Source organism: Chinchilla lanigera, unplaced genomic scaffold (assembly GCF_000276665.1).
Source record: "Chinchilla lanigera isolate Chin_1 unplaced genomic scaffold, ChiLan1.0 scaffold00023, whole genome shotgun sequence".
Classification (NCBI taxonomy): Eukaryota; Metazoa; Chordata; class Mammalia; order Rodentia; family Chinchillidae; genus Chinchilla; species Chinchilla lanigera.
In genome coordinates, this window is record NW_004955424.1 from 1381502 (window position 1) to 1404926 (window position 23425).

Consider the following 23425-nt stretch of genomic DNA (forward strand, 5'->3'; position numbering starts at 1 on the left):
GACTGCTACATCCACAGCTCATAGTGGGGCCTTTCACAGGCTGCCACAAGCCCCAGGAGCAGGATCTAATAGACCAAGGAGTGCAGCAGCCGCTGAGGTCCATGGACAGTCTCAAAGTCCGCTTCCCGCCGGAAGCTCTGAAGACTGCTGCTGCGGCCAAGGGTCACAGCTTGTCCTGTCTCCTCACTCCGGATCCCGCCCCTGACCAGTCCAGTGGGACTTCCCAGACTGCTGGCAACTTGCCATTCCATAGCTGCTGCTGGACGTGACCTCACATCAGCCCTAGATCCCTCTTTCCCTCTCTTAATTCTCATGGAAAGCACCAGGCTCCTCCTCCCCCATCCTGCAGTTTGAACAGAATTCCTCAAACTTGGATGTGCTATTTCCAACCTTGGCAAAAATAGCCGTCATTTGGTTTCTATAAGGCCTGCCGGTGAAAAACATTTCCTGGTAATTTCAGATGAATACGGTTTCCATCTCCAAGTCCCCAGTATTCCATTTACCTTCTTAGGCTCCATGAGTCATGCTCAGATGCTTTTTTAGGATGAAAGTATTTTAAAGTGAAGAAGGACAAGATGGAAACGTCTTTAGCCTGATGCTTCAAGCTCCATCTCTGCCATGGGTCCCTCATGTGACTGTAGCCCCTGCCTCCCTCCTGAGCCTTTCCAGGGATCTTGGGCATTCTTCTTTGGGTGCTCCGTCTCACGCTGCCCTCATAGGGCCCAACCTCTCCTTCCTAAATTGGCTCTTTTTCTGGGTAGCCCCATAATCACCAGTCACTCATGCTGTGGCTTCAGCAGGATCTTTTTCTTCCCATATCTATGCAACCTTCTACTCAGTGGGTACTTGGGAGCATCGGTTGCCTCTCAAGCTATCCAATGCTGTGTTTTCTTCTCAAAAGCCACCCAGACAGTAGTTTCAAAAATATATTCCTTCTCGACCCTTTTGGAACCATCTTTTCTTTCCCAGTCATAATGCCAACATTTTAATGCAGTCATTCTGGACATGTTCATTCAGTACTTACTGTGTGCTAGGAACTCTTCTGGGTCCTAGAGATGTAGTGATGTTCAAGAAGAACTGGTCTCCACCCTTAAGGAGCTTATGATCTAGTAAGAAAAGCAGAAGAGTAAACAGGTACCTTTAAAGCGGTGTGGTAGGGGTGAGGGCAGGGACCATGCAGGAGGGAGAGAAGGAGATGGTGCTTACCTGAACTTTGGGCACTTCCTGAGGAAGTGATTTAGGCTGGGACCTGAGGGTTAAAATCTGGAGACGAAAGAAGACACTGTGTTCAGGAAATTGGAAGTGGTTCATTATGGCTGAGGTGGAAAATGGGAGAGAAGATATATGGAGGTCACTTTGATGGGGATAATTAAAGGCTGGTTCATACAAAGCTTGGAAAGCCAATTTAGGGAATTTAGGTTCTATCTTAACAGGGAGGCATTAAGCTATGACAGACTCATTACGTTTGTTTTTTGTTTTTTGGGCTTTTAAAAATTCTTTTTATTTAAAAAATTTTTTAAAAACTAACAAACAACAATGAAGACAAAATCAAAACAATGCAAAAACAACAAAAACGATACATGACCTCAAAACAAAATGATAGGAATTAACAATGGTTGCGACATTACATACTGTTATCTTCAATGAAGTTGCTCAGTCCACCAGACATAAGAATGTAAGATTGACCAAACAAAGACAGTAACAAGTAATAATAATAAAAAAAAAAACATTGGAAATGAGCAGAGCTTCACCATACAAGATGGTAGGAGTTCAACAATGGTTCTTTTACTGCTTATTGTATAAAAGCTTTTGCAAAAGCAATCCTGGGCAACAAAGGCAAGGCAGGAGGTATCACAATCCCTGAATTGAAATTATTATTCTATACTGTGATAAAATCATTGCATTTGGAATAAAATTATTTTGACTGGAAAAGAAGGACAGATTGGGAAGGGGACAGAGATCTGGAGACCAAGATGAGGCTGTAGTTCTAATGTAGACAGGAGGTAGTAGTGGGGCCTGCTCTGTTAAGTTTCCTTCCCTCTAGGATTTTTTTTCCTTCTCAACTTCCAACAACTCTGAAAGTGTCAAAATCCACTCTACAGTTTTCTAGGCAAATAAGGGTTCAATCCCTTCTGCTCTCTGCCTTCTGTTCATTGCTGTCTACTGCCTTCAAATGGTTGTTTTGAAATATTTTGTTGAGACGTTCCCATTACCAGCAGGAGGGTTACTCCAGTACAAGCTATTCCACCATTCCTGGAAGTGGAAGGAATACACTAAGGAATCTGGACTTTATTGTGCATGCTGGAAGATTTTAAATGGGGGAATGGTAGTCTGATGAGTTCATGCTTTGGGGAGAGTAGAATGGGGATGACCTATAGTGGTGGTCACGAACCTATGGCACGCATGCCACCATGGGCTGTTTGTATCACTGAAAGCTCTAAAAGGTTCGCCATCACTGACCTATAGAATAGGATAGGTTGGTGAGGGGAAAACCAGAAGACACAGGAAGCAATTAGGAGATCATTGCAGTGGCTCAAGAGAGATGGCATACAGAAGAGTGAGGCAATGGAACGGAAGAGGTGGGTCACATAGGAGAAATTTAATGAAAGAGTTCTCCTCCCAGTAGCCCTAGGGGCGTCCCACAAGAAAAGTGACTGAGGGGCTGGGGATTTAGCAGAGCAGCACAGCGCCTGCCTGGCAAGCGCAAGGTCGTGAGTTTGATTCCTGATACCGGAAGAAAAACAAAAACAAACAAACAAACAAACAACAAAAAAAGAAAAGTGATGGAAGATGACTGCCGTTCCATCCCAGAGTCTGGCCTGGTGAAAGCTGACCCCACAGTGTGTCTGTGTGGCGCTTGGAGCATTTACTCACCGAATGTTTGTCCTAGAAAAATTTCTTGACTGAATCTTGTGTCACTCTCGATCTGCAGCTCTCCGTTGCTCACTGCGAGGGCTGTGGAAGGCAATCCAGGGTCTGATTGGACCTTGAACGCGATCATTTATGGAACAGCCCAATTGCTGTCAGCCCCCAGGTGTGGGCGAGAGGAGGGGGAGAGGGTTACACATGTGGGTGGCGCTGCCCAGACCTGCCTGAGCATCTGCTGCCTGGGCCTGTTCCTCTTGATGTCAGGCAGCCAGCTGTCCTTGACTTCTCCCACCAGCTCTGTGCTTTCTCCTTCCATAGGTCAAATGGATGATGTACTGGATTATATTTGCACTTTTCACCACAGCAGAGACATTCACAGACATCTTCCTTTGCTGGTAAGTACTCGGGGAATTGGGCCATTCACAGGATGATTGGGCCTAGTGTGAGGAGAGGGGAAGAGCTGAAGCCTCACGCCACACCTCAGGCCGCAGATGCAGGGAGGCGATTCGAAGTATTTCTCATAAGTCGGTCTGTAAAAGTTATTCTTCAAGTATGGGTCGAATCTTCCTGTCTTCCTGACTCCTCACAAAGGTGCCTCGCTGCTTCCTCACCTGGTCCCCTTTCCCGGAAGTGGCGAGCGTTTTGGGGGTGGGGTGGGTAAGCAGTCTGCCTTTCCCCTGCGGGCCTGAGTGTGGCCTCCTCTGTGGGGAGGGGGCTCTGGAGGACCCTTCCCCGCCTGCTTCAGCCCCTAACTCTTCCTTCATCCTCATTCCCTACTTTTCACCCCTTCCCTAGGACAGTTCCCTCTTCATGGTCAGTTTTTAAAAGCATTCCATCCTGATGGAAACAGCCATTAAATATGGCCGTAGGATAGATAATATGGCGACTCTTTTTGCAATTTAGGAAGGTATTTTTATTTAAATAACATCTTAAAATGCCATTAAATGACAATTAAAAATTATAAAACAATACATGTACATGCAAAATACAAGTGAAACAATATACTAAAACTTAAGTCTAGAGCCTGGGGTAGCTCAACAAGAGTATATGCTTTGTGAGGGCCTGGGCTCTCCACTTGCACTAAAAAAAAATCCCCCAGACCCACAATCCCCTTCCCATTGCTAAAAGTACCACTATGGAAAGCTACTTGTGCTTTCTTCTAGAAATTTTCTGTACACATTAACTGTATGTGTTGTGGACAGTTTCATCCTGTGACCAACTCTTAGAAGGCAGGTACCCCTCCAGAATGTTGAGGTGTTACATTGTCAGGGTGGGGACACCACAACTTCCTGGGTTCCCCAGTGCTGTGCACATGCCTGAGAAGCTATGGAGAAAATGTGGGGTACCTGGGGTCTTTTCCCATAGGAAATTGCTAGAGATCATGGTTCTTCAAGGGTGTCTTACTGTGGAATGAGTAGGGCCCTTCGCCACCCCGTAGTTGAAGGCTGGGATTGTTAGGTGGGCTGGAAGCAGACATCATTGGTGGTAATTGTGTTGGGAAAGCCAAAGGACCCCAAGATTTGTAGGAAACATGGACTTGAGTGGCTTAATTTAGAGCATCGGGGGACCCCTGGCAAGGGTCTGATCTAAGACACCAGGACTTTCCCCTCCTAACATACACTTTGGTGAGAGACTTAGGGGCTTTAAATATTTTGAGCTGTCAGGAGCATAAGGCATTGTTGCAGCTAGTCTGCTAGTGCAACATGAAAACAGCCATAAATAGCAATAAGCGAGTGGGTGTGGCAGTGTTCTAATAAAACTTTATTTATAAAAACAAATAATTGGCTGGGTTTGGCCTGCAGGCCATGGGTTATTGGGGCTCCTGGGTCCTTTCTAGCAAACAGCAGATGCTACCTCTGACTAACTTAAGGAAAAGAAGAGAAAGCAGTGAGGCTTTGTTGGGAGATAGTTGGAGTAACTCAGAGTGGAAAGAAAAGCTAAAAATTTAAACTCTGGAAGGGGAGGAGCAGAGCCCTTCAGGGCCCCTTCTCACTGAAGCTTAAGGACTCTGCTTCTACCCACTGCCAGTTCACCCCTCAATACGGTTTACCCTGAAGCTGTAGGCCTCGCAATTCCAAATTTGTAATCTATAAATTGCTTAATAGTTACTACTTGATACTTCGGTAGTAGCACAAAGTACTTCGCTGTGACCTAGAGACCACCTAGTATAAACAGGGTCAGCAGGGCCTGCCCATCTGCCCATGTGTATCCAGGAGGGAAGAAAGAGGTACTCTCTCTGGGCGCTTTCCAGAGAGTGGGGCCCAACAGATGTCTTGTACAAATGTGCTTATAGAACCTACTGTGTGCTGGTTCTGTGCAGGCGCCAGGCGCCTAGTCAGAGCTGCACCTCTCCGTAGCACTGGGGAGAAAATCACCCAGGGTATTTCTAACGCCAGTGAGGCAGGTGCTTGAGCACACCCATCTCTCTTTCTGCGTCTCATCCTTCTTCCTGTCCCACAGTAGGTGGTCCCCATCTCTTCATGTCCTCTCTTCTGTGCTGGTGACTGAACAGTGACGTTCTTGTTTCCCAAGTGCTGTGTGCGTGTCCTCCTCCTCTCCCTTTCCCTCCTTCAATCTTCCCTTGCTTCCCCAGCTTCGACATAGACCCTTTCCTCCTGTGTGACAAACCTATAAGGGGAAGGGTGTATCTAACCCAGCTTGGGTGCCCCTACAGTATTCAGCACACACCTTTTAATTTATAGTTCCTCAGTAGGATTTCCCAGCAGAATGAATTAATTAATCAATAAACACTGAATGGGTCAATAAAGCCAAGTATCTAAGAGTAGGCAAGTGAGAAAGGAAGAAAGCGGGAGAAAAGAAATAGTAAGAAAATTTAGTGATTGTTAATGGTAGGGGATTCTGGTTTTGCTTTGAAAAAACATCCAAAAGGATCCTATTTTTGCCAGACATGGTAGTCATCTGTAATCCTAGCACTAGGTGAGGCTGGGTCAGGGGGATCACAAGTTCAAGCCCAGCCTGGGGAATTTAGCAAGACGCTATCTGCCTTATTCACTTTCCCTGTTCCTGGAACAAAATACCCAACTCTTGCAACTTAAGGACAGAGAGGTTTATTTTGGTTCAGTTTTAGAAGTTTCAATCCTTGCATGGTCAGCTGGCTGCATGCAGAAGTGAAGGATCTTCCTCATGGCAACCAGGAAGCAGAGAGTGAAGGGAGGAGCCAAGAAGGGAGCTAAACCCTGACAGCAGCCCCAGTAACCTGCCTCTTCAGACCGGACCCCACCGCCTGACACCAGGCCAGCTGTATCACCCCCATAATCCAGTCACCTTGCTAAAAGCCCCACCTCTGAGCGCATGAAGCTTGGGGAGATGTCCATATATGAACCATGATACTCTTTGAAAACTAAAACTAGACAAGGGCTGGAGATGTAGCTCAGTGTGAAGCCTATGGGTTCAACCCCTCATCCTGGGACGGGGAGCCTCTTTTAAACCAAAGTCCTAGAAGAGCTGGGAATTAGCAGGCTCTGATGGCATTTCTTTTTTATGCTCTGGATACCCAAGGAACAAATCCATTCTTCTGTGATTCTTCTATCACAAGGGTTGACATGCCTTACCCAAAATGTCTTCAGTGTAAGCTCCATTGTCCGGGGGAAGAGGGGAACAGGGAACAGTACTTTCTCATCCAGTCCAGAGCTACTTGGGGATGGCACCCAGTAGGCAGGCCTGCCGGTCGCTCCAAATGAAGTCTGCCCTCTGAATTTGTCCCTGGAGCTGCTCTGTGATACTGGTAAGACATGGCTGGAGAAATGAACCCAGAAGATTGGTAGGCAGGAAGGTCTTCCTATCTGTCTGGATGGGGTACACTGACAGGAGCTTGGGGACCAGGATGGTCTGTAGCAGACTTGCCAGAGAGGAAAGGGGGCCTGGGTAACCTGAAGGATCACTCAGGATGAATATGCAAGTGCACCCCACAGCCCTCATGGCACAGCCCGGGGCAGAGGCTCTCATAGCGGCTGTAACCTGAGGGCGTGGCTGCGGAGACTCAGGGTCTCTTATCATGCTTGCATGGAGGTGCCACCCTGTCTATATTTAAAGTGCACACAGAATTTCTACTCCTCAGGCATTTATTCTGCAGATGCATCTGCACACATGTGTAGAGAAACACACTAAGAGGTTTTTTTGCAGCTCAGCTTAGTTGCCAAAGATTGTCACCCTCATGAATATTCACAGGCCTGGGGAGATGCCTACACACCCACGTGCAGCCATTAAGAGAGGGTGCAGCTCTCTGTGTGCTGGCGTGAGATAGTCCCCAAGGCACACTGTGGATTGTGTGTGCTGGGGGGGAGCAAGGGGTAGGAGTGGGTGTATAGAATGCCACCATGTCTCTGGAGGGCTGTTCCGGGAGTTGTGTGCATCTAGATGATTGTACGTCCCTGGTCCCAGTCCATTCTGGAAGGGTGCACCAGCAACAGATATTTATGCTTTTAGAAAAGGGACCAAAGGTCAAGGGTGGAAAGGAGACTCTGCTGTATGCATTTTTAAAAACTATGTGCATGTATGACCTATTTTTTAGATACATTTTTTACATTCTAAAAAGAGCTGCAGTGTAACAGATGCCCTTGGGATCATCGGTATATCTTGTGCTGGTTTCTGAGCTTGCTAGATTCATTTGCTTTCCCCTCAGGACTGGCAAATACTCGTTTTCAAAACAAAAGTTCCTCCATTACTAATCGCCAGAGTGTTTCCCTATGGGAGAATCACGCCTCTGTTCTTTCAGCCCCGCTCTTCTCTGCCTGTGAAGCATTAAACAGTCTTGCCAATGAAAGTGCCCCCTGGTTGCTGAGGCACTGTTGAGGACGAGTCAGCCACAGGCAGAAAGCTGAGCAGCTGAGACCTTCCTGAGGAAAGGAGGAGGTGGTAGAGCTGCTGATTGAGCAGTCGTGTGAGCATTAAAGGGCCTGGAATTGACTTGCTAGAAATTGCTCCTTTTCATTTCTAGCTCTTTATCTGGTGAGGATTAACTTTTCTGATTTCTGTTAGGTTTGTGTGGGAAATCTGGGCTTGCAGGTGAGCTTTTCTATCTCGAGGAATTGGCTCAGTTGGCTGAGGAGGTGAGTGGCACTGGAATCTAAACCAAGCTCTGCTCGCCAAGATGTGTGCCTGTAGCACTGCATCTATTTGAAGGGGCTGACTTTTAAGTATGTGCAGAGCTCTAGTAGAGCCCCACTACAGCACTGTCCTTGTAACACAAGGCGCAAGGCGGGGAGGCCAGCTTGTGTAAAGACAAGGTGGCATGGAAATTATTGTGCCTGGTTGCAGGCAGACAGAGTGTGATAAGGCCGTCTGTAGGGAACAAAGGGAAGTGTGTCCCTTTCATAAGGGTAGAAAGAAAGCAGGGACACTAAGCAGAAGGATTTTAATAAACATCTATGGTCAGAGTTCTTTGGCAGTCCTGCACCTCAGCAAAGAAAAGTCCTTGAAGCTTCTGGTGTAAATTTTCGAGTGGCTCTAGATGTCCCCAGATATGCTGGGACCTGCAGAATTCCCTGTCCTATCTTACCTTCTTTATGACACCCTGTGCCTGCTGATGACAGCTTCAGTGCTGAGCTGAGTTCCCTGCTGAGAGTAGTGCTTCTGCTGGAAAGCAGGTTGGGGACTTGGAGAGTCAGGTCCGATTGGAGCCTTACACTGCTCAGGTCACTGTTCTAGGTGGGTGTGATTATAGTATCAATCTCTGTTTCTCTGGTTGGACCCCTAGGTTCAGGGATGTCAGAATCTTGTCTGTTTCTGGAAGCTCCAAGGAGGAGGATCAGGTCTTCCTGGCTCACTGTTACCTGCCCAGTGCCTGGCACAAGCTGGCACAAGCTGGCACATATAGGTGCTGGGCGAATGTTTGTGGCACAAAGAAATGATTGGGCTCAAGGATGCATAGGACTTCCGAATCCGATGTTACCTCCACCCCAAGTTCTTCTTTCTTTTGGCAGCAAAAAGGTCAAGATGTGTTTTCCTGGCATTGATTTGAGTAGGGTGAAGGGCATTCTCCTCTGGGCAAGAGTTGGTCTCATGTCCCTGTCTCCATTTGGGCTAAAAAGAGCTAAAAAGGCCAGCTTTTACTGTCAGACTGGAGATGGTTTGTCAGCTCTGCCCCGTGTGACCCCTCCGAGTGTTTTTGCTTCTGGCCACAGGGAAAGGGTGAACAGCTGGGTGGTGGCATGGATCTGGCCTTCTGCGCCTGCAGGCTGCAGCTGGAGCCATGCATCAACCTCAGTGAGCCCAGCCCACTGGACCTGCCAGCTGCTGCCAGGGCCACAGGGTGATGGATGGGCTGAGCCTCCGTTTCTGAAGTGCTTGGGCAACAGAAGAAAACTCGAGCCAGCTTTCAGGGAGAGGCCATGGCTGTGCCGTGTGTGCACCTGCGTGTGCACCTGTGCACGTGCACGCCTGCCTCTGATGGGCGGAGGGGGAAGCTAGGAGCTCTGCAGTGGGGCGCGGGCAGGAGAGGTGTCCCTGCCAAGGCCGGGGCTTGTCCTTCATGGAGCCAGGGCAATGTTGCTAAGGAGCTAATGGGCCGCGTATTTTCTTATCTCTCCAGGTTTCCATTCTATTATGAACTAAAAATAGCATTTGTAGCCTGGCTGCTATCTCCCTACACAAAAGGCTCCAGCCTCCTGTACAGAAAGTTTGTACATCCCACGCTGTCTTCAAAAGAAAAGGTAATTTATGTTGCTTTGCCTTTCATTCCTCACAGCAAGTGAAAGATTAAAAAAAGGGATAAATAAAGAAGATTTGTGTATTGCAGGAGACCCTTGATTGGTTTTTATTATCTCAACAAGTTATTGCTTCTAATTTTTTTTTTTAATGGTGCTGGGCCTCACACATGCTATGCTCTATTACTGAGATATCTTCACAGCTCTGTTTTTTTGTGGCACTGAGGATTGAACCTAGGAAGTCCTGAGCTGCATCCCTAGTCCTTTTTTTTATTTTGAGACAAAGTCTCACTAACTTGAATTTGCAATCCTCTCATGCCAACCTTCCCAATAGCTGGGATTACACGCACATGCCATCATGCCTGGCCCTCAGCCACTTTTAACTGTATTTTTTGGATATAATGTATTTTTTAGAAATAGTAGACTGGGCGTGCTGGTAATCCCAGCACTTGGGAGGCTGAGGCAGGAGAATTGCTGCAAGTTCAAGACCAGCCTGGGCTACAAAGTGAACTCAAGGCCAGCCTGAACTGCATAGTGGGACCCTGTGTTAAAAAGACAAAAAGAAATACTGATGAAATATTTATTATAAAATATTTATATAATTGAAACAAAAGAGAAAAATTCACTCACAATTTAATTTCCCAAACTGAGTTTCCTTCCTTTTACCATCCTTAGCGCCTATCCTTTTGTAGAGATGATTTTTATATAGATCATTTAAAATTTTCCATAGAATCTTTTTTAATGTATATTGTATGTTTTGTTTTTTGTTTTTTGTTTGTTTGTTTTCTGAGGCAGGGTTTCACTGTGTAGCTAAGCTGGCCTTGAACTTACTATGTAGCCTAGCCTGGCCTGGAACTCAAAATCCTCCTACCTCAGTGCCCTGTGCATGCTGGAATTACAGGCATGTGCTACCAAGCCTGGCTACATAGGATCTTTTAAAAAAATACTTTAAAAAGTTGACATAGCTGGGTGTGGTGGTACATGCCTATAATCTCAACATTTCGGAGGCTGAGGCAGGAGGATCGCATTGAATTCAAGGCCAGCCTGGGTTACATAGTGAGTTCAAGGCCAGCCTGAACTGAACTATATAGTGAGACCCTGTCTCAGAATTTTTTTTAAAAAATAAGAAACAAAACAAAACAAAATTTGATATAAATCACAAAGCCTAAAAAATAAAAACCTGTATTCCTAAACATGTTTTTGCACAGTCCTTTCTACTTGGTCTTCATAATGGCCTAAAAGAAAGACCATAGCTGCCTCACTGCTATTTAGATTATCTACATTTTTTTTCTCTTGTAGGCAATTCTGCACCAAACACCACCCTATATGAAGTTTTGTTCCTTCCTTTGATTATCTTAGAATAAATTTCCAAGAGTCAATGACCGTGTCAAATGATCCCAACATTGTTTAATTCATGAATTACATTCTTTTCTATTCTGATTGCATAGCAGAAATCCTCAAAATAAAATGAGAGCACTATAGGTGACGTGGTATATTAATTTCTATAGTTTCTGAAAGTTAAAGCTTTGTGCTTCCTCCAAGAGAAGGCTTTGGAAAACAAAGCAGTTAGAGGAATAGGCTGTTGGAGACATTTCTGAAAATCCATTTAGGAACCAGGCCCACAGCGCTTTCTGCCTCAGAGTGCGGAGCTGGAGGACAGACCTCTGTCCTGACCTGGTTATTGAATCCTGCTCTTCTTCCCTCCCTTGTCCCCAGTGTTGGCCTCCCCGAAGCCTTCACTGTAACTTCCATTGAGACGGAAGTGATCCCTCTTGAGAGCTGCCAAGAATCACTTCCGGAGTCAGCCAGGCGTTAGAGGGCTTCCTGCTGCGACTTCCCAGGGAGGCCTTGCACAGGGAACCCTGCACACCTCAAAGCACAGGAAATGCACCAGTGTGCTGACCTTCAGGCAAGACCGAAGCCACACGCCCTTGTCTCGCGAGACCCTGAAATGAGTTACTGTCCCTGCCCAACAGTCACTTTCTCAAAAGGACGAGGACAACAAAACAACCCCCAAAAACCAGAATAAACCAATTTGATCCAAAGTTGAATTAAGCCAATGTTGTCCTTGGTTTTGGCCCCAGAGGTTGACCTCAATTTTGTTTTTCTTCCTCACCTTTAACTTGTTGTATGATTTCCAGGTGACTTCTGATTTTATTTCAAGATCTGTTAAATGATCTCCTTTATCAACAAAAAAAATGGCCATTTCTTTCTGCATCCTAACCTCTACCATTGATATATATGTGGGGCAAGATTTGGCTATGGAATTAAATAATTATAGAATAACTGAACTTTAGAACTCCAAGAGACCCAGGTCTTAAAGACAAGCAAGGCAGCAGTAATTATCACTGACTGAAACCAGCCATTGTGTGAGGTGCTTCCCTGGAGTTACCTCAGTTAATCTTCACCCTATGCTGCAAGTTGCATCACCATTATCCTCATTATCTGGAAGATAAAACTGTGTGGAGAGGCCAAGAGTGCCAGGGTGTGACAGCCAGTTTGTGACAGGCCTGGGGCTAGAAGCTTGATTCTTGGCATTTCTCTCAGCCCTAGGTTCTTTTAGTGTCTTACAGAGCAGCTGTGTATAGAATGCCAGGATTGTCCTCCCTCGGAAGTTAGAGGCTTTTAGAAATAATCCCAGGCCTTGTTACTGGGTCATTAAAGTGCTGTTTTTTCAAAACTCCCTTTTCCATTCCCCCTCATATCTCTTCTGTCTTTCTCCACCCCTCTGTCTACACACACATATGCCCAGTGTCTATGACTTTTCAGGCCCGGTGAGACGCGGTGATTAGGCCAGCTGCCAAGGGCAGCGCTCAGAAGAGAAAGAGAACATAGATTCATTTGAACCTGCCAACTCGATGTGCCTATGCTGTTCCTTTGACAGGAAATCGATGACTGCCTGGTCCAAGCAAAAGACCGGAGTTATGATGCCCTTGTGCACTTCGGGAAACGGGGCTTGAATGTGGCGGCCACAGCAGCAGTGATGGCTGCTTCCAAGGTACGGGGGCCGGGCCCTGACTTCCATGGCTGTGTGGGCATCTCCCTTCCTCCAGGGCACCCTGCTTGTCACCAGTGCAGCTCACATGGGTCAGACTGGGGGCCACTCAGTGGCTCCTTATCTTCTGGGGGATCTCTTTGAAAACTTGATGGAAAAAATGGTGAATCTTGCCCCAGAATATTCATACGCATTCCTGCACCCTCTGTCACTCTCTCACACACACACACACACACACACTCACTCACGTACCCAATACGTGCACCAAGAGGTTCCCACAGCCCCTGCAGCTGTCTTGTGGGTCCCAGGCTAAAAACCTCTAAGCTACTTGAGGCAGAGGCCTGAGAGACAGAGAAGGAAGTGGAGGGAGGAGAGGGCAGCTCTCTGCAGTTTCCCATAGTGCACTGGGAGAGTCATCTGAACTCAAAATGAATAATTGGAAAGGTCACCTGAGTGAGTGGGTGGACACCACACGGAGGAACCCAGCGTCCCAGAGTAAAGCAGTTCCCACACGGAGGAGGAGGATGTGCACAGCAATCGTGAGGGCAGTGGAGGAGGTTTAAATAAACCAGTTGGTCTTTGGGGCATTTTGTCAATAATTCCTTCTTTTTCCTACCTAGCTCTGTTCAGAAGTCCTCTGAGTTTGTCCTTAGCTTCTCCTCATGTCATACTGTCTTTGCTGTTGTCAGTTTCTCCTGATGTCCTTAGGCCTGAACAATTACACTGGTCAAATATTTCCTCTGGAATAAATTCAGCAGTAGATTGCCCTAGTGTTCCCCAGTGACAACCCCCTCTGGGAATCCACATGTGGGGTGGTGGTCTGCAGTCAGCTGGGAGTGGAGGAAGGCAGTTATACCAGGAGGACACAATAATTGGAAGGTCAGGCTTATAGGCAAAGTGGTAAGTCCTGGGCGGTGATGCCAGGGCTTGGAGACAACAGTGGGAGAGCTGGGGAAGGGTTTGGAAGATGATGATGATAAGCCCCATGGGCTTTGAGTGGATGTGGGACAGAAGGAGCTGAAAGCCAGCTGGGACAGGGGACCACGCTGTGTTCCTGTGCCCTAAGTCAGAGGGATGCCTGCTGGGAGCATTTCCAAAAGGACTCCTCACACAGGGCTGTGCAGTTGTCTCAAAAGCATCTCTGCTTGAAGTCAGGGAGAGCTGTAGGCAGAGACAGGGAGAGAGGGGAGGAGAACCAAGGGAATGATTCTGTTTCAGACAAGCACCAGCTGCTTCTGCCACAGAAAACCACAGGGAAGTGTCCACTGCTCGTACAGCAGGGTCTGCAGGCCCCATCCACCTTGGTGTAATAGCTGCTGGTAGAGGGCCAGATCCCAGAGAGCATCTTTGGGAGGGAAATTGCACTGTGGTTTCCTCAGGAGATCTGTCAGGATTTACAAAGCTCAGTGACTCCCAAGAACCTTCTATTTCCAATCCAACCATTATGTGCTCTTATTTTTAAGTAGAAAGAAAAGAATAGATCATTACATTCTAAATAGGGCCAGTTGTACAACATAAAGCTACAGAAACCAGCTCTCTGTCCCTCTCTCTAGCCTATCTTCATTGCCCTTGAAGCCCGAAGGAAGGTGATTTCCTCAGTTAAGTCACAGACACTTTTTTTCTGTACTGGGAATTGAACTCAGGACCTTACATTTGCCAGGCAGGCACTTATGCCACTGAGCTATATCCCAGCCCATGTCACAGACTTCAAACGTGGTGTATTTGGGTGCAGTACGGGTCACCTCACTGCTCAGTATGCATGAGTGTGGGAAGTTCATTCTCCCTGTTACTTGGGCAGGATGGTCCTTTTCTAGGACAGACTCAAGCTGAAACCTCCAGAGCCTTGGTGTCATCCTGGCCTGTTGCTGCCTGCCCCACTACCCTCCTGGGAAAGCCCTGGGGCCAAGACTTGTCCAGCCAGGCACTTTAGAACAGCCAAAACCCACAGGAAGCTGCAGACAGTTTGAAACTCACCTCAGGAAATAACAGCTCATTAGTCCTTCCATTTGGGCTAAAGTAGCAAGGACCATCTGCTTTCTGTTGAATCTGGTTTCAGATGAGAAAATTTTCTGCTTTGTAGGAGCTTTCCTTTTTCCTGTAAATATCTGGAGAGAGAAAAGTGTATTCCCTTCCAAAAATAATGCCATTTACTTTTGAAACAGACTTGTACTATTAAAAAAAAAAAAAAAAAAACTAGTGAAATCCAAAATACTCAGCCAGGCTGATGAGGTGTGCATCACATCAGTGGTTTCCATAGCAACGGCAGATTGCACCAAGCAGGGTCAGAGGATGGTGACTCACCAGTGGGTCCAAGTCTGGCTTTCAAGCCTGAACCCCCTGAGAAGCTTTGTTTTTTGATTTTTAATAGATTCTCCAACGTGCTGAATCAGAATCTCAGGCAGTGAGCCCAGGGATCTCTATTTTTAACAAGTTTCCCAGGTGATTTTTAAATGGCCAGCTCTGTACCGGTCACTGCCTAAGGCCCCGTCCAGAGCCAAGAGCGCAGGTAATTAGGGTTTCAACTGTTAGTTTCGGTACCTTTCCTGGAATGCAGACTTAGCTCCTTAGAAGCCAAGCCTCGAAAATAAGAAAAGCAGTTTGTGTGTGTATTGCCCTGAAACTAAATGCTAGTTGGAAAACACTCATGCATCACTCAGTGTAGGGGAGTAAGTTCTGAGAAACTCATCATTAGGCAGCTGTGTCATTGTGGGACAGAGTGAGTGTACACGGCCCACATGGTACAACCTGCTTCATGCCTCGGCTGGATGGTAGATACTGTTGTATGTGTGTCCATTGCTGACCAAACCTCAGTATGTAGCGCATAACTGTCCTATAGATTCTTCTAGCAGCTGTTGGGATCAAGGAGTCATTCCTCCCTCACTCTTCTGTTTGCTTTTCCATCCTTTGATGGTTCTCAGGAAGATACTATAGAGCTTAAATGGAAGGACCATGCTAATAATTAATCTTTTTAAAAATAATATTGATCCCTGAGCCTCCTTTCCTAATAAATTATTTGCAGGATTTTATTTTGGTTTGGTTTTTGGTACTGGGGATTGAACCCTTGCACATGCCAAGCAACTGCTGTACCACAGAGGTACATCCTCAGCCCTTTACAAATTTTTACTTTGAGACAAGCTCTGGCTAAATTGCCCAGGCTGGCCTCAAACTTGTGATCCTTTTGTCTCAGGCTTCTGGGTAGCTGAGATTAGAAGTTGTGCGCCCACTCCTGGGCAAATATAAATTCCTATTCCTATTACTATTTTATTTTAGAATTGGAAAACTGAAAAAAAAATAGACATCAGAAACTTCTCCCCAGGGTAGTTCATCCCGACCCCACCTTTCCAGTTTCTCAAGGTCTCTATCCCTGTCCCCAGGAAGTGATGTGCCTTCTATCTAGGGTCTGTGGTCACTTGGCTGTCTCCGCTCCTCCATGTTCCCTGTTTCCTAGTCAGTGATTCCAACCAGAAGGAAAACAGCCCCTGACCTGAGACTAGCTTTGCAAATCTCTCTCTTAACGTAACACTCTCGAAATTCATTCGTTCTGTCAAACACATTCTCACATAAAAGGAAGACACTAGTCAGAAGTAACAACAAAATTTTACAATCTTGAGGTCTGCAGGCCACCTTACTCCCCTTAAAATTTGAACTTTCCACCAGATCTCTTCCACTTGGTCATTCTTAGACCTGGTCCAAGTCAACCTTGCTTTGTCTCATAACTTAAAAAACAGTGTGGTTTAATTTGGAAGATCCCAAAGCAGTTCTAATAATATCTACCCTATTACTAAAGCCATCTATTGAAAAGAGCTGCTCAAAGTAAAACTGCATTCTGTGAATTACAGGTTCTCCCACAGATGGTTTTCGGGTGTGGGTATGCAGGGGCTTCTTTCCCCATCCAGTATTTCCCTGTTTGATTGTCAGTTTCTTGAAATGATGGGCTCTGGCTTCTTTTCTTGTGTTTCTTGCTTAAAAATAAATAGAACAGTGCTTAGTTGTACAATACTTTACACTCCTTGCCACTCATAAAACCTGACTGATGTGAAGTATGCGCCTTTTTGGTTCCTTCAGTCTTGCTCGGTCCAACATGGCAACCATTTGCCACACATGGCTAGATGCAAATTAATTACAATCAAGTAACTCTGAAATTCAGCTTCTCAGTTGTTCTAACCCCCATTCCAAGTCCTGAGTAGATACTTGACTGGAGGCTGACACAGCAGGTTTCCCTCATTAGAAGAAAGTTCCATTGGCCAGCTCTGCCCTAAGGCCCCTGTTAACACTTGTGGGTTCTCCTTTGCCTTACTTTCCTGCCTTCACCGTAGCTGCTTAATTGTGACTAGATACCTGCCCTGCTACCCACTGAGCTCCTTGGGACCTCTGTCAAGGTTCACAAGGAAGACAGGGTACTACAAACTCATCCTGTAGCAGTGCCCATGCTGCAGCTGTCATTTCTTCACCACTGCCACAATGCCATGCATCTTCATGTTACTCCATGACCTCCAACTTTCCTGACTTTCTCATACACAGGCATTTTGCCTGCAATTATGGTCAGTCACCACTAGAGAGTAGCCAAGCCTTGGCGATGGCTGTAGTACAGTATCTGAAAAGATAGGCACAATCTTAATAAAAGATAAATTATATTTTCCTGTTCATACTTTACTCCCACTCAATTTTTTTTTGTCTTTTTTTTGAGGCAGGGTCTCCCTGTGCAGTTCAGGCTGGCCTTGAGCTCCCTTTGTAGCCCAGGTTGGTCTCAAACTCACAATGATTCTTCTGCCTCAACCTCCGGAGTGCTGGGATTACAGACATATGCCCCCACACCTGGCTCCCACTCAATTTTGTCTTTAAAAGAAAAGCTCTATAAAATAATTCAACATAAATAGTAAAAAAGAAAGTCTTCTCCCCCTTATCCTCATCATTTACCCATTAGTGCTTTATCTAAACATCTGGCTTCAATAAAATGATGCTTTCAATCCACCATAAAATGTTATGTTTGGATCAGACACTTATTACAGGAAGTACATAAACCCAGTGATTTGGAGGCTTCTAACCTGACTGTAGTCATTTGCTTTGTCTTTGTTTTAGCAAAAACCTTCTGTTTACAATTCATTGTAAATAGGATAAATATTGTTTTATTTTGTTTGTTTTTACTTATAGAGCCTCCTATAATGGGCTAGGGATGTAACTCAGTGGTAGAGCACTTGCCTAGCATGTGTGAGGCCCTAGGTTTAATCCCCAGTGCCACAAAATGGTGATTATAATAATACCTCCCTGATTAACAATGCTTGGGGATTATTTCCATTTCTAGGGAGGGAGAGGAGACAAGTGTCTTTCTTCTCTAGCCCAGTCCCTATGTCTCCTGAGTCTACGAGGCTAAGGACACCAAGAAGCCAGTGCTTGTCCCTTTGACCTCAGAGGCCACTTCCTGGCCACCATGCTAGTTCAGCCCAGTCGTCCATTTTTACTTCTGTTTCAGCGAGACTGTGGGACCTAATACTAATCCTTAGAATTCATTACAGCAGCCAGGTTTAAAGACCAAGGTTATGCAAGGGTGATGGACAACCTGAAAATGTGGGGAAGTAACCCTTGCCCTCTGGTCTCCCAAGCAACCACTCATATCCTGGCTTCACTTTTCAAAACATGTCTGAGCAGAACAGAGCAAGACTTTTCACCAGTGTGGTTGTGGTTTTCCACACTTGGCTTTGTCATTCCGTGTCATTCTGGATTGGGTCTGCCTGGTGTCTACTACGATGCTGCCTCCACGTACTGGGCAGGGTTAGATGGATTCAGACAGAAGACCCAGCGTCACAGCAGCTGGAGTTCCTGGGAGACCAGGATTCACGTGGAGTTGCTGGTCTGAGGCTCCTCACCCACTCTGCCCCGTGCTCAGCTTCAAAGATGAGTTAGCCTGAGTTAGCTACCGACCTCAGGGAAGAGCCCGGTGGGACCGAGAAGATCTGAGGAATCAGTTTGAGGATCATACAGGGACAGCAAGAACTTTCTTGGCTGTGGGGGCCACAGCACCTTCTTGCCTCTGACGTCTCTCAGGCTCGCCCCTTTCCTTCTCTCCTTGCTCTTCAGTGGTGAGTGGATTCCCGGGGCCCCAGCCATGCTCCTCACCTTCCCAGTGCCATTTCTTCCTTTCCTCACCTGTCCCGATACGCCTGGTTCCATGATCTGGACTCTGCCAGGGGCTCATGCCCCTCATTTCTGCTTCTGTACAGAACATCTCTTCCTTTGTCTCCTTGGTATCTTCGGCCAGTACTCCCCTAATTCCAAACTTGCCCCTCTTGTTCATTTGTTCCCTTCCTCCCCTCCCTTCCCCTCCCTTCCCCTCCCTTCCTCTCCTCTCCTCTCCTCTCCTCTCCTCTCCTCTCCTCTCCTTTCCCCTCTGTTTTGTCTTTTCTGTTTTTCCTTCTTTATTTCTTTTGGAAAATCTCACTTCGTAGTCGATGCTGGCCTTGAACTCACTTTGTAACCCAGGCCAGCCTCGCACTCACAATCTTCCCATCTCTCTTCCAGGTGCTGGACTGTAGGCCCGTGCCACCACGCCTGGCTGTCCCACCTTTGATACTAAGAAAATCTCCATCCTCTCGGGCACTCAGGCCACAAATCTCTGTCCGTGCGATCTCCACACTTCCCCTTACTCAAGTCCTCACACGTGGCATCTCTTTCCTCCTTCCAGGCCTTCTGCCTGCTCCACGTCCCTGCTAGCTGAGACTGTTGCAGTAGCCCTGCAAGCATCAATTGCTCTTCTCCCTTCTTGTTTGAAGCTTGTGCAGTCCAACCCCAATCCCAGCTTTCCCATGTCATCTCTCCTTCCCTTTCCAGCTCTTCATGGACTGTGCCCACAGTACCACTTTCTTACTGCTCTAGAAATAGCGTCTCAGAGTACTATTGATGGAAATTTATCTTCCCCACTTCTGCCTTTGCTCTTGTTTATCCTTCACTGGCCTCTGTTTTGACCTCTTTGGAATCGTGCACACCCTCAAAGTCAATTGCCGCCTCCTCCATGAAGCCTTCTCTGATCCCAGGTAGAACTGGTCCCTCACTCCTTGGTCTTCCAATGGTACTCTGTTGTTGCCATCTATATTTGTGTCCTGTGTGTCCCTAGTAGGTGCTCAATGGGTGTTAAAGGACTGGAGTACATATTTTGAGCTGCCACGCTGGCAGAGAAACAGCATCAAATCTAAACTAAGTGTAGGCTTTGGAGATGAGTGGACCTGGCGGATGGGTCCTAATCCTGCTCCTTTCTGCGGAACCTCAGCTCTCACCTACAACACAGAGATTGGCAGTTGTGCCTGCCACAAAACAGTTCTCAGATGATGCACATGAAGAATTTACTGAAGCCAGGTGTGGTAGTGTAGGCCTATAATCCCAGCCACTTTGGAGGCTGAGGCAGGAGGATTGCAAGTTGAAGACCAGACTGGACAACTTAGCAAGACCCTGCCCCAAAATAAAAAAAAAAAATAATAATGAAGGGCTGGGGGTTGAAGCTTAGTGGTAGAGCTCTTGCGCAGCATGCGCAAGGCCCTGGGTTCAACCCCCAGTATTGCACCCCTCACGAAACAGTAACAAAACAATAAATGCTGCGTAAAAGTCAACTATTCTAGTCCTACATCAGTATGCTCTCTAAGGGTGATTATGATCTTTTCACTGCTGAACAGAATAAAACAAGTCAGATGCCGGTACTGCGTGGCTTCAGGAGAGGAGGCTGAGTTTCCTGCTCTCCTCTTGGTCCCCCTCATAGGGGCCCTGTCTTCCTGCGTGAGCCATTCTCTCACCCGGGCTTCCAGTTCCTCCCTGCTGTGGCCCTGACTTTCCACACAGTTTTTCCTCCTCTTCAGCCCCACAGTGTGGGGTCCCTCAGGGTTAAACAGGTTGGTGCCTGCCCCCCCTAGGAGAGAAGGAAGGTCCTAGGGGAGCTGGAACCTCACCTTGTGGAGGAAGCTGAGCCCAGGGCTGTTGAGTGACTTGCCTGAAGTCACACAGCTGTCCGCTGCTGAGCTGACTTCAGAGTGAGGGTCTCTAGTTCCCATCCAATGCTCCTGGCATCCCTCCAAGCACCCCACATGCCCACATACACTGGCAGAAACCTCCTGCCCATTTTTTACTTCAGTTACACAACCAGGCCCCACAGCCCATGGCAAAGGCCCAGAAAGCCGTGCCACTGAGCGTTTTTAGAGTCAGCCATAGCCCAGGGACCTTTATAGCTGCCCCCCTGCTTGTTTGACCACTTTAGAGCAAACACCTGAGGAAGTACAGAGGCACCATTAATTCGTACACAAGAGATTACTAGCTAGCGCCACCAAGACGGGTCCTCTCTCGACCTTGAAGCAAGGCTGGGACAACACTAAAATGCAGATGTCACAAATACCATAAGATACAGTTTCTGTATGACCTGGGGGGTGCCGCTGGCCCAAGAACTGTTTTTATAAATAAAGTTTTATTGGAACACAGAAAAAATATAGTTTCCTTAAAGTCTTTATTCCAGACAGCTGTGTACCCTGCCTCAAATGGAGAAGACTACCCATTTCTCAGTGTGTGCCACAAAATGCATCTAGAATGTTCTTCTTCTAACATCCCGCTCTCTTCATAGTGCTCATTACTCCAGAACTGTGAAGTACTGTTTTTTGTTTGTTTGGTTGGTTTTGGTTTTTGTCAGTGACCCCTGGTCTTCCCACCAAAGCCCCTTCTTCCCGGCGGCACTTTCCCAAACACACCTTGAGTTTTCCACTCTCACACCCTGGCCTGAGCCACTCACTGCCCGCTGTGAGCCTCCCCTTTCTCAAGTGAGGCCTCCTCTGCCTGTTCAGCCAACAGTACTGTCCCCGCACCTGAACTGTTTGCACATTGTGTCGTCTTTGTCACTGGTTGCCTTGTAAGCATTTTTGTTTTGATGACCCAGCTAGACTGTGAGCTCCACGGAAGCAGGAACCCTGTCCCACTGATCTCCGTTCTCCTGTGGGCTGTCACATGGAGCTTTGTGAGCATTTCACTGGGGCTTGTTGAGTGAATAAACAAATACGTGAGTGAGCGAGTGAAGGCAAGATGCGCGGACAGCGTGACTCCTTCATCCCCATGTTATTGGCTTGGTGCCCACAACCTGTTTCTCTTTTGTCCCCCTCTCCCTCTATCAGGTGGCCCGACTCTTTCATTTTGCCTCCTCTTTGGACCTCAGAGAAGGGCAGGTAACCCCACTGAGAGGCGTGACTAACTCCAAACTGATCCAGTCTGGTGGAGACGCCAGGCAGCCACCTCCGCTCCCCTGCCCTGGGTGTGGATCAGAGGCAGGTGTCTCTCCCGCTTGACACCTGTGTGTGAGAGTGTGTGTGACTCCATGCCCAGTGTACGGAGTGGCTCTTACCGCCTCGGCCTTCCGGAGCCTCCTGGCGTGCTCATTTGGTAGCATCTAACATGTGATTAACTCAGTTGGGTTTTTTCCTTTCTTTAATGCCTGGAGAATGGGTTGAACTTGGTTGTCAGTGCTGTCGTGGTAGAAACTCTTGTCTTTCTCGCTGTTTTGTTTGTTAATCTAATTCCATGTCACAGACATGGCCCTGGTCCTGTGCAGCATGTTGGTAGGGAGCCTGCCTGGCCTTGGTGTGGAGCATGTGTGGCCGTAGAGGCTAACTGCCAGTAAGCTGGGGACGCGGAGGGGGTGAGAAGGGCCTGCTAACTCTTACAGATTGCCAGGGGAAAGGTGGCGGTGCTGGCGGCTTTGTTATCAGTTGCCTGACTCACTAAACCTTTTGCCTTTACTCTTATTGTCATCAGCAGCAGGCCTTAGACAGTGTGCAAAGTGAGATGGGCTAAAATCCATGCCCTGCCGACTCCTTCTAGGACTTGGTGGGGAAGAGGACCTCATCCATTTCTGTTTCCAGAAATTCCATGTTTTCCCTCTCCATTTGAATTTTTTGAGAACAGTCCCAATGTCCTTTTTTGGTCTAGATGGCATTGTCAGCATCATACAGCCCCGGTATTCACCCAATGGCGACCTCAAGGTGACCTTCAGAGAGTGCCATGGTCATTACTGATAACTATATTGCCCTGATTTCTTAAAGGTAATGTGTGGTCCTGGTGCACAGTTCTGAAAGGACAAGGGAGGGTGTATAGTGAAGAATAAGGCTCACTCCGGCTCCTGCCTTCCAGGACACCCCACGAAGGCAGGCACTGGGAGCAGATACTAGCACAGTATGATTGCACCCCATTGCCACAGCTCTCTAAGCTGCAGAGACCTGCTCTGGAGCGGAATGAAATGGTGTCACTCTGTGTGACAGATACTAAGAAATACATTCCCCTTTCTACCTGGTCGCCAACTGCACCCACCAGACCCTGCAAGGCCAGTTCAAGGGCAGTGAGCCTCCCCTGGGATACCTTGCCTCTCAAGTGTGTGCCCTCTGTCCTCAGCACCCTATACCCTCTGCCACTTCCCATGTATTCCTGTTGGACACATCCCAAGGCCCCACTCAGCAGCATGCTCCCTGAGGTCTGGGACTCTGGCTGAGGCATCCAGGTGGGTGGGGTGAAGACTTCCTGCCACTGTTCTCAGGAAGCTGAGATGGTGATAGGTTCATGTTTTCAACTCCTTCAGACCCGAGTAGAGTGACAGACCCCAGGCATCAATGGTAAGGAAACAATCTGCAGGGGGAGACAAACCAACAGCTACACATAACTGTATGGAGCACAACGAAGACGGACAGGCTGCACTGAGAGCATATTTCAGGGAGTTGGGATGCTTAGAGAAAGCTGCTCTGAGCTGTGTGATCTTGTTTAATTGAGTCTAAATGCTGAGGTTTGTAAGATATACTCATCTTGTTTCAAACTGATACTGGGGATTGAACCCAAGGTCTTTGCATTGAGCTGCATCTTCCCAACCCTTGTAAAAATTTATTTATTTATT

The 23425-nt window shown here is 47.2% G+C and overlaps 1 protein-coding gene across 1 annotated transcript in view; it reads left to right on the top strand.

Moving 5' to 3' along the window:
- The window catches only part of Reep1 (receptor accessory protein 1), a 56122-nt gene that overhangs the window by 12012 nt on the left and 20685 nt on the right, over positions 1-23425 (top strand). Inside the window, exons 3-5 of the mRNA XM_013514719.1 lie at positions 3187-3263; positions 9419-9539; positions 12418-12531. Coding sequence (XP_013370173.1) covers positions 3187-3263; positions 9419-9539; positions 12418-12531 — 312 coding nt within the window. The remainder of the gene's footprint in view (positions 1-3186; positions 3264-9418; positions 9540-12417; positions 12532-23425) is intronic.